This window comes from Periplaneta americana, chromosome 6 (genome assembly GCF_040183065.1).
Source record: "Periplaneta americana isolate PAMFEO1 chromosome 6, P.americana_PAMFEO1_priV1, whole genome shotgun sequence".
Classification (NCBI taxonomy): Eukaryota; Metazoa; Arthropoda; class Insecta; order Blattodea; family Blattidae; genus Periplaneta; species Periplaneta americana.
In genome coordinates, this window is record NC_091122.1 from 101,256,524 (window position 1) to 101,268,351 (window position 11,828).

Sequence of the window (11,828 nt, forward strand, 5' to 3'; positions counted from 1 at the left end):
GTAAGTTGTTTTGAGTAAATGACACATTCCGAATTGTCGTTTTGAAACTAGCGAGCTCGGGTTCAAATCCTGGTTGGGACAAATTACCTGGTTGAGGTTTTTTCTGGGGTTTTCCCTCAACCCATTAAGAGCAAATGCTGGGTAACTTTCGGCGCTGGACCCTGGACTCATTTCGCCGGCATTATCACCTTCATCTCAGTCAGACGCTAGATAACCACAACAGTTAATAAAGCGTCGTAAAATAGCAATTAAAAGAACTGGGTTCAACACATTTTATTTCATCTGTATGAAGTTCCTCGATAAAAGCAAGAAATCCTACCGTTAGTTAACACAGAATAAAAAATGCGTCTTTATAAAGATAATAACAAATTTCAACAAATGTCTCCATCCCAAATTACGATCAGACCAGTTCCTACTTAACAAGATGTTTCCTATAGTGTTTTAATACTGGAATATAATTCGCAATGGACACAGAATTCACGACGTGTGTGCTGTTTTATAAATGTAAATTTATTATTTTTGCTAATAACTGTAACATAAAATATAATGTAAACAGATAAAACTTGAGCAGAATAACTTACAAGAGAAGGGAAATGTAACTTAAAAAATTAACATATTTAGACAAACATTAAACCGCGTGAATCTAGTTTTCAGCATATAATTTTATTTTATTAGCTGTAAGAGAGAAATGATAGGCGACATGCCAATTTGTCTATACCTGCTTTCAAATTTCCCGCAAGGTACTTCAAACTTATGCTCCTTAACAGCACACTAGCCAAGTGTTCTTGAAGATTTGTCAAATAAATGTAAGGCTACAAATGTTTATGCATGAGCTTCTCCATACTTCTTCCGTCGTGCCAGAGACGAACAGTACTGTAATACACGAATTGGACGCGATAGAACAATACAAGTGACCATCGAGATCGTCAGATCTATGGAGTCACTTTAAGACCATGCTGTAAGAAACATCAGTAAACAATTTAAAAATACCTCTGGGAGCCTGTCCATAATGGATATCAGATAATCTTGGTGTACACTTATGAATTCGCTGTTCTTGTGTGCGTCGTGTGAAGAATGGACTAGATTTCGGGCACATGATAGACTACAAGGGTGAAATATCCCGATATGAAACTCTGAGATGAATCTATAAATTGAAGCTACTGTCGGTGACTCAGGAGAAGACGAGAGCGGACTGAGGAGGAAGGGATGTGAACAGATAACGTACGACAACACGTCCAATATTTGTACTGCAGTAAGCGGAAACATTAGGTCTCCTACAATTCAACTTGGCTTTAATTTCCATACGTATTGTTACTCATGTTTCCTGCACGAGTAATAATCTGGCTACTGGGATGCTTATCTGAGCGATGTTTACAGTATAATAATCAACAGCGATAGTCAAGAAGGTCACATTCTTTCCGCTCGTCTTCTCCTGAGTAACGGACAGTATTTGTGGCCGTTATCCCGACAATGTTGTGTATTTGTGATCACATGTTCGCAGGTACATTTTACACACAAAGCTCATAAACCCGTTTATACTGTGCTGCTCAAGACGAAAAAGTCCATCGCTATGGAGTAACGGTTAGTCTGCCTGATCTTGAAACAAACGGGCCCAAGTTCAAATCCTGGTTGAGACACGTTACCTGATTGAGATTTTTTCTGGGGTTTTCCCTCAACCCATCAAGAGTAAATGCTGGGTAATTTTCGGCGTTGGACCCTGGACTCATTTCGCTGGCATTATCACCTTCATCTCACTCAGACGCTAGATAACCACAACAGTTGATAAAGCTTCGTAAAATAACCAATTTAAAAAAAAGACGAGAAAAGTATTACAGTAGGACTCGCCAAATGTGGTATGTAGATGGCAGAAAATAGTTCTTCCTCTAACCACTTTCGCATTTTCTATTTTAGCTCCAACAATATATTGTGATATCGGCGTAGTCTCGAGGTAAGGAACGTGACTTGTGATTTGAGTGTGGGTTCAAAACCCGCTTGGGACCATTATCTGGTTAGATTTCTGCCGAGATTTTCCCCGACCGCAAGGCGGATGTCAAGTAATCCCATGACGAATTCTAGGATTCATCTCGACAAAAACCATCTCGCTATCATCAATCCCACTGACACTAGATAACGTAACTGTATAGCATGTAGTTAACACAGCGTCGTTAAATAACCGATAAATCGCCAATTGAATACATTTATCACATTACCACTTTTTTCCCTGTGATTCCGTATCGTCAGTTCTCACTTGAGGCTGAAGCTCATTCCGCACCGAAATGGCAACGCATGAACGACACGTCGGACCTATCCTGCGTTACATAATAATAATAATAATAATAATAATAATAATAATAATAATAATAATAATAATAATAATAATAATAATAATAATAATAATAATAATAATTTATTTTAGCTAGCAGAGTTAAGGCCGTAAGGCCTTCTCTTCCACTAAACCAGCAAAAAATATACATACATATGAATGAAATTACAAGCTACAAAGAATATAACAATAATTTGATTTAGATAAAAGTTACTTATGAATTAAACAGTAAAATACCATGAACTATTAATTAAACGATGAAATACAAACTCTATAGCAGAATTAAACTAAAATACATAGAATGTTAATATATTTCAAGTAATGTTAGGTAATAGGAAGAGATTATTATGAGACAATAGTGAAAATACAGCGCTATCAGGATGAATGTCTAAAGAAAGAAGTTACCATATAGTCACTGACCGTTTAAGTCAGTATAATTAGAGTGAATTGCTAAGAAGGTTATCCTTTAAGATATTTTTAAAAATGTTTATTGTCTTGCAGCCTCTAATACTTTGTGACAAGGAATTTCATCGTCTCGAGGTGGATACTGTAAAAGATGATGAATAACCAGATGTTCTATGAAGAGGTATACTTAGCGTGCCACAGATAAGTGATCTGGTATTTATGTCGTGGTTAGAGTATAGATAAGAGAAACGAGGCGAAAGGTAATTTGGTGTTGAGGTGTGCAGAATTCGAAAGAGAAAAGACAAAGAGTGTAAAGTTCTACGTTCTTTGAGTCGGAGCCACGAAAGACTTGCGAAGGACGGTGATATGTGATATCTGATGCACATATTCTGAACTCGCTGTAACTTGACTGACAGTTCAGAACTTAGGTCACTTAACAAAACGTCACAATAACCGAAGTGCGGCATTACTAGGGTTTGTACTATGGTAAATTTTAGTTGCTGGGACAAGAAGTTTCTTAAGCGACTCAAACAGTGAATGGAGGAACAGATTTTTTTTTATTGTTTCTTTAACTTGAAAATTCGAATTTATATTATTATCGAAAAAGAAACCAAGCTTTTTTTTACGACGGATGAATAAGGGATTAGTATGTTGTTAAGTGTAAAAGCTGGAAGATTACTGTTATTAAGAGAGTTAACTAAATGTTTATGTCCAATAATTATATCTTGAGTTTTACTTGGATTAAGTAAGTGGCCGCCGAAGTGGAAACGGTGGCTAAGTCACAATTCAACTTATTAATTGATTCATTGATCGTATTAGGTCTGGAATTTATGTAAAGTTGTAGGTTTTCGGCACAGAGGTGATATCGGCAATAATGTAAGTTCTTTGATACGTCATTAATGTAGATAGAGAAGAGTAGTGGTCCTATACGAAGCCCTGCGGCACTCCCGCCTTTGTGCATCGCCATGGGGATAACTGATTACCAAATTAAACACACTGTTGGCGGTCACGTAGGTAGGAGTCCCTCCAGCTCAAGGTATTGTCTGACAGGTGCAAAGTCTTCATCTTTACAAGGAACAGGTCGATATCAATAGAACTAAGGGCATTGCTGAAATCGAGAAGAGTTAGTGCCGTTACTTCACCTCTATCCATAGCTTCACGAATGTCCTCAGTCACTTTAAGTAGAGCTGTAGTAGTGCTGTGTCCAGGCCTAAAACCCGGCTGATAGTCATCAAGGAGTTTGTGTTCGTCAAGATAGTTCTTAAGTTGTCTGTATACAATAATTTCTAATGCTTTTGAAAGAGTGGGAAGAATTATTTCGGTTGTATTGGTTTACTGTAGAAGGTATGTTAGATTTAGGTAAAGGTTTCACTAATGTCATTTTCCAGAGTGAGGGGTAGGATCCAGTCATAATATATGAATTGAATTTACGGGTGACGGTCGGCAGGATCACATCTATTATTTTACACAGGAGAGTGATATTTATATTGTCTATATCTTGGGCTTTAGGCAGGCGAAATAAACATTGCCGACAGAGGAAGGCAGAGGAATAATTGCTCTTCAACCAATGGCAGAGGTCATATTCCAGGTTTATCTTGAAGTTGAGCGTTCTGAAGCGTATTACCTCCGCCCAAACTACGTCGTCTATCAGACATTATAGTACGCAGTATAGAATGTGATCTATGGCGCGTTGTCCCTAGCCACGCGAGAGGCGAGATGTGTAGACTTGTAGAGAGAGTATTTTAGATTGAACGAAGCATATGAAGGAAGTCAATTCTAGCTAGTCCCACAATATCTCTGTCCCTACGCAAAATTAGTTTACCATAGGAGAGATTTTTCTGTTCCAGCAAGGAGGTGCCCATCACGAACCACTCCATCATTCACGTGTACTTCAAGGATCTTTCCGTATTGCGCTTCAGGCGTGACGTTATTTATAGCTGGAACGACCTGTTGGGTAAGTCAAACTCCCATTTAAGCATTTCACGAATGGGATCACTTATCGTTATCAGTATAGGCCTCTGTGGTGTAGGCCTACTTGTTAATCTGAGAACGGCTGAAGGTCTGACCATTCAGTCACCGGACAGATGGAATAAAATCAAAACAATACATTAGGCATGAGTCAAACTATGTTTACTCTTACTTTCAGTGAGGAACTGCACGAACACAAAACAAATATAACCTATCTAAGAATTACAGACAATACGAGTTCGCTTATATCATGTGGTAGTCTGTGTGTGTTGTGCGGAAAGTTGTACCGGGCAGACCTGTATTTACGCAACATGGGCCCGAGCCCAGGACGGCACATTCGTAGGGGCGGAAGAATTTTTGGAAAAGAGAAAATGGAGCTGAAAATAAGTCTTCGATCATTTTATACTTCGCAGATGCCTGCTTTAGATAGTAACATTATGTAAAATTATTGTTACACGTCACTTTTTTGTTTTTAATCTGATTGTTAAATGTCTAGATTTGCGTAAGTTAGTTGGTGGGAGCGCAAAATTTTTTCGGGCCTATTATCTAAATACGGGGCTGGTGCAGGGTAAAAGTATAATCTTAACAGGCTTTTGAGGCTTAGCCTACCCAAAAAATTTCAGCTATTATACCTAGTAACAGTAGGCTTATAAGTTTGCTTAATCAAGCAAAAAATATAACAAAAATTAAAAGTTTAGGCTCTATAATTATGTAGATGTTGTTGTTCTTAACCGACTATCCGAAGAGAAGTCTGAATCTCACAAGTGACAGGCTACCAACATGGCACTACTTATGAGGCAACTAGGCCAGGAGATAATGGGATAGAGTGGCCAGTTCCTTTCCCCCTCCATTGAATACATAGCCGATTAGCTACATATTACACTAATCAGACTTCAGAAGCATACAAACAATTATTGTTTTTCCTCTGACACATATCGTCAAGTGAGATGTACTACCTGATAATAGATGTAGGCTACATGAAATATATAAAATTAATAAAATCAGTTGTATTACAAATTGAATTAATACAAATGTGTAGCCACGTTAAGGTATGCAGTAACATCACACTTAACCACGCCGATGGTTGGGATCATTTCTACAGACTGGGAGGCATAAGTCTCAGAAGCGGTTCTTCATTCGGGATCACACTGTAAAGTTAACTCTGAGTACGATTTTTATATTGGACAATTGGCAATCAGAATATTGCGGCAACAACATCGTTACGCAATTATTAGAAATAGACTCAACGATGTTTCGCAAATTCACAATAGACAAATGCATTTTTGCGTTTTTTTGGGGGGGGGGGGAAAGCACTCAACATTAAAAATAAACCATGGATCCAGAGCAATAGTTACAATCGATAAAATTAAAATGCGTTGAAAAATGTAATTTTGTTTTGTAGACTGTCGTTCACAAACTTCCGGTACAAGGAGCCTGATTAACTATAACCCACAATTAAACCTTGTTTTATTTATAACTATGAGTCATTGACTATTACCGTTTCATCATTTACCGTGGTTTGGTGCATGTGCTAACGTCAGATGGTCAAACCAAAACATAGTTGATGCATATTTATTTCTCTTTCTCTTTTGTACAGTAGTGTGCGGCAAAAACAAATATCTTCCTTTAAATTAGTCTACCGAGGAAAAAGGTACCTACTGTGCAGTAGTTTCCCGTTACTGCTGCATCGTATCAGGATGATTTTGAAGTAGATCCTAATAACTAAGTGACATAGCAAACAGAATCAGGCTACTTCGAGAAGACATGATACAACACTGTGTCTACCGCTACTTCATTGAACTCAAGCGAAATTTAATTCGTATATCCAGTACGATAAGTCGATGATCTTTAGCCCTTCTGTTGTTAATGTGTCTATCTCGAACTTTCTCGGTGTTTTCCTTCATCGACGTTTGACACAACGGGCAAATTAAAGTTCCTGATTTTGGTTAAGGATGGGCTGATAGTGCCATTTTCTTAAAAGTTCTTACTATTATTGGTTAATTTAAAGTTTTGTTATACCTTGCAAATACGATCAATTGCATCTCCACAAAAAAAAATCCCTTATAAATTCAACGATTTTCACTCCCGAAATCACAGAACTATCGTACTTCAGCGCTAGTTTCACCCAAAATTGAAAGATACCGTAATAATTCCGAATAAAGAACTTCAGCATACTTACAGCTGTTTCATTGTAGAATGTCCAACGGCAGAATTCGAAGCTATCTGAGCTAGAAGTCTCGTTGCATGGCTGTTCTTTCTTCTTGCCTATTACTCATTTGCACATTCTCAGACCCATAAAAAAACAAACCATTAGTAACGCCATCTCTGTCCGTACTCTGGAAATACGGGCTGTATTTTATTCAATTAATTTACTTCAAAACAGGTAAACGAATATGGAGAAACTGTCAGACTAGATTTCTATAGTATAGAGTATAGGACTGTGTAATTTATAGAAACTAGAGTGTGTCACAAGACCCTTTCCCTTATCCACGTCCCTACGAATTTAGTGGTAGGAAAATATTCCAGTCCACACCTGTGGAGTAACGGCTAGCGCGTCTGGCCGCGAAACCAGGTGGCCCGGGTTCGATTCCCGGTCGAGGTAAGTTATCTGGTTGAGATTTTTCCGGGGTTTTCCGTCAACCCAGTATGAGCAAGTGCTGGGCAACTTTCGGTGCTGAACCCCGGATTCATTTCACCGGCATTATCACCTCCTCATTCAGACGCTAAATAACCTAAGATGTTGATAAAGCGTCGTAAAATAACCTACTAAAAAAAATATATATTCCAAGCAAGGAACAATCAGAATGAACGTCACAAACGACAGGATTTCAATCGGTATGCTGTTTTTTTATTTTATTAAAATTCATTTTATCGAATCCTACTTTACATTCCGCAGGCGACTGTAGGAATTAGGCTATTGCAACCAAGTTCTCTCAAAAAATTATCTTGTGACATATTGTTTCCCATTTGTTAATAAAATCTAAACTCGCATACTGGTGAGGAATGATGACATAGTTACCAATGTAATATTTAGTCGAGGGGTTCATTGCCGTATAAATTTTACTCATTGTCATTAATTGACCGGTGTTGGTGTAGCCACGTAGCTCAGAAAATCTCTTACCATAGAAGACTGATAAAGAACCATTGTGCTACTGGTATGTGAAAAAGAAATGGCCGGTAAATTTCCTCTGAAACCCTCTCAATCAGAGACAGGGTCCATCTAAGAGCCGCAAACCTATGTACGGGACTTTCTGCTATAATTCCTTTCCGAAGAAAATCATGATATAGTTTTTATCGCTCGCGAACATCGGATTAAATGGCAAGCAAGGTAACTATTAGATCACGGAGGGCAACTATGACTTACGAGATGGATAGGACCATCCTTTGTAGCACCAGTAGAATGAGTTGCTTCACAGTTGTGTGCATCTGGATAATTAAATGATTCCTCCATTTGTCGTACCACGCATTCCTCTCCAGTACCAGTAACACCATTCCCTGACGACAGTCTTCCGTATTTCAACCTCTTGAGTCGTCGAGATCCCAGAAGATAGCCTTCAATTCCACAAGGTCTCAAAGTCGTCTAGAACCGTCACCACTGCCTCTATCTGCGTTTGGATACACCACGAGGATAGGCCTATCTTGTTGCAGCAGGCAAACAAGCCAGCACCAGCACCAAGCAAGGAAATGCTGTATTTTTAAATCGGAAATGATAATGATTGTGGAGGGTTTTCGTGGAACGATAAGGAAAAACGGAAGAACTCCGAGAAAACCCCTTGCAACCTTGGCTTCGTCCCTGCTTGTCGTCAATACAATGGAGAAACGTTGTAGAAAAAGATGGAAGCGAAAATTCACTTACATACCCTGAGAGAGAGAAAGCAATATGCTCCTATATCTATCTATCTGTCTCTCTTCCCCCCCACCCCAGCAACCCACGGTCACAAGCAGGTATTATAGGAAGCTAACATCTCATTTTACTCGCGCATCCAAATTCATCCCGAGTCAAAACATTGTTACAAAAGAAATGAAATGTAAGAAACAACGAATAATAAAGTTTTGTCTGTGTACAAGTAAAAAAAAATCTTTCCTTTAAAAATAAAAGGGGAAGCAATGCTTCCACATCAATGGATGTTACGCCCCTGAAAAAACCCCAACCAGGTAAGCAGCCCAACTGGAAATCGAACCCACGCCCAATCGCAACTCTGGTTCAGCAGACAAGTGCCTCAGCCGACCAAGCTACATCGGTGGAATATAACAGGTTTCTATTCCGATGCTGGATAGCCCAGTGATGCGGAAATCATCTTGCAGCATCCTGAACACATTTTGAAATACCGGTAACGTTTCAGTTTCAGATGGAACAGTTATATTGCTGCAACTCTGATTTCATTGTCTCTTAGTTAAAACAGACTGCATTGCGAAAAAATGAGGCTACAGTTGAGTGGGAGACGTAGAAATTCTAGTGCAGAAAGGAAGCAGAACAATGTACTGATATTAGAATTTGAATGAGTAAGACCGTTATACTATTTCAGTCATAGGATGACAATACATTCCAGGAAACAAAATATAAAGGAACAACACTCAAAAAATGTTCCTCCTAGTACATGAATATCCTCTCTACTTGCGCTAAATGGGACACCTTCGTGCTGCTTCTATCTGAACCCCAGACAGGCACATTCCCAATCCACACTGCTGAGTAAACTGAAGTTCACTGAGTATCCAGGTTTCGAGCAGGTAACCCCACTCATTCCTAGACTAGCCTCCTCCATGCAGCCGGTTAATTGGAAAATACTATGGAATTGTAATGGAATGGGATCGGATGGAATGTTGTTGAAGCCTAACATGGAAAACGGGAAACCCCCCAGAAAACCCAACTGTGACCTTGTCTGTCACAAGTATCACTATGGGTTTGTCAATGAAAAAATTCAAGATCTGACAGAAACCCGAACCTGGGTCGCCTGAGTGACAGGACAGCAGGGACAAAATCACACCTTATGCTACAGTAAAGACAGACTAGTTAAAATACATTAAAGGAGATATGTTACAGTTATATGAACACTTTATAAGTTTATTGAAGTGTTCATATAACTGTAACATATCCTTTAATGTATTTTACCGATTTCATGAACACTGTAATATTGACAAATATGTGTATTTTATCACAGACTAGTTAATTTGACTCAGTTGAACTAAATCAGTATCTACTGTATCTGCAATACTGAGCACTTGTGAGGAATTCCCATCCTACCTGTCTATAGAAATCCACTATGATAATATCTGACGAAAAGTTCGAATGTAAAATGTTTATGTTTGTCCCTGTGACAGCTGAGTGGTCTACAGTGCTCTACACCTTCAACCTGTCATGCAAGACTCGAAATGGAACAGGTCTGGAACTTTCCATTGAAAAATCTTATCCATACCTGTAGAGTTCTTCCATTTCCCTACATCAGGCATCAATATCATTCCTTCAGATTTCCATTCTATTACCAGTCTATAGCATTTCTCGAATACCTTCTGGTGATGCACGGAGAGGGCTACTCTGGGGATGAATGGAACTGCCTGCTCGAAACCCGGCTACCAAGTGAATTTCAGTGTAGTCAGCTGTATGAGCCTAGCTGGTGTCAGCATAAAAGTTCTCTCAAGTGGACGTACCATTAGGGTTCGCCCTCTCCCTTCAGGATAACAGGATGTTTATATTCAATCTACAATCCTACTCTATGATGAATTGTATCTAGCACATGTGTTCCAAGAGCCTAAAAAGGCTACCGAAATGCAGGTTGTAAGTTATTTCTGAAAGCTCTTCTGTGCCATGCAGTTCGTATAAGCATCTAGTCTCTTTGTATTTAACTTTTTCGTCATAATAACATTTCTGCGAGGAAATTTCTAAACACTGTATTGATTTATTTTGTGCATGTTTCAGCCTCGTTCGGAGGGATCGTGGGTTTGACTCTAGGCAGCAGTCTTCTGAGCTTCGTGGAGTTATTCTATTATTTCACAGTACGTGCTGCTTGTGATACTCTACTCCGTCGCAAGACAGTGGAGCCTTCCCGCATCCTCCCTACAGCACCTATAAAGAGACCTGTGCTTCCGCCCTATGACTGGATCTTCTGAACGACAAAACAAATCAGCAAAGCTGTTGGCAGTACCTATATATCTACATAAGCTATAGTTTCAACTCATCTCAAATGAAGCTACTCACTTCTGCATAGCCACTCACTTTTGAACATGACTACAGTAGAGTAAGAATTCAGAGTTTATTCCTAAAGTATGAAGTCAACGTTGCCAATTTATGCAGGTAGAACAAGTGGTAACCTCTTACTGATTGACATGAAATTAATTGCCTTCTTCAACAGTGATTTGAAACTTCGGTTATACTGTAATTTGAAATAGCTCTCTATAAATAGCAAATTTGTATTCCAAATACTGTATAATACCAGTAATAATAATAATAATAATAATAATAATAATAATAATAATAATAATAATAATAATATTAATAACAATAACAACAATAATAATAATAGTGTTTCACTTGGTATCTGTCTTATAGAATGTTGCTTCCTTAACGAAATGAATAGCGTACCTATTTTAAGAAGGGCTCAAATTCAGAAAACTTTTTTTTTTTCAGGAGAGACAAAAAACTGTTTTCCCCCCCAAACTGGAGCAAAATCTTAATATGTGAAACTTGCACTGGAAAAAAGGATATATATATATATATATATATATATATATATATATAAATAACACCGTAAAACATTTACTACTGAACTTTATTTGTTGAAACTTTGTGCATACAACACTGAAAGATGAGAGATTCCTCAGAGCTCAACATGACCCCCATTGCGCACCCTGCACAACTCATAACAGTAATGCAATTCAGCCCATGTCAGTTGTAACATAAGAGGGTGATTTGTTGAAAAGCTTGAGTAATTTTTATTCTCAGATCATCAATGTTCCTGGGTTTCTGTGAATAGACAATGTCTTTAACAAAACCCCACATGAAGAAGTCAGGAGGCGTTAGATCTGGGGAGTTTGGGGGCCAAGCCAAGAGATAGCTGCTTCTCATACTGCGACCTCCTGCATGTTTTGTTTTAACATAGAACCTGTTTCTACAAATGTTCGATGCCACAACATTATG

The 11,828-nt window shown here is 38.5% G+C and overlaps 1 protein-coding gene across 1 annotated transcript in view; it reads left to right on the forward strand.

Annotated features, from left to right (window-relative positions):
* The window catches only part of LOC138701561 (sodium channel protein Nach-like), a 33,513-nt gene extending 22,096 nt beyond the window's left edge, over positions 1-11,417 (forward strand). Inside the window, exons 6-7 of the mRNA XM_069828580.1 lie at positions 4,576-4,682; positions 10,611-11,417. Coding sequence (XP_069684681.1) covers positions 4,576-4,682; positions 10,611-10,801 — 298 coding nt within the window. The 3' untranslated portion in view covers positions 10,802-11,417. The remainder of the gene's footprint in view (positions 1-4,575; positions 4,683-10,610) is intronic.
* The last annotated feature ends 411 nt before the right edge of the window (positions 11,418-11,828 follow it).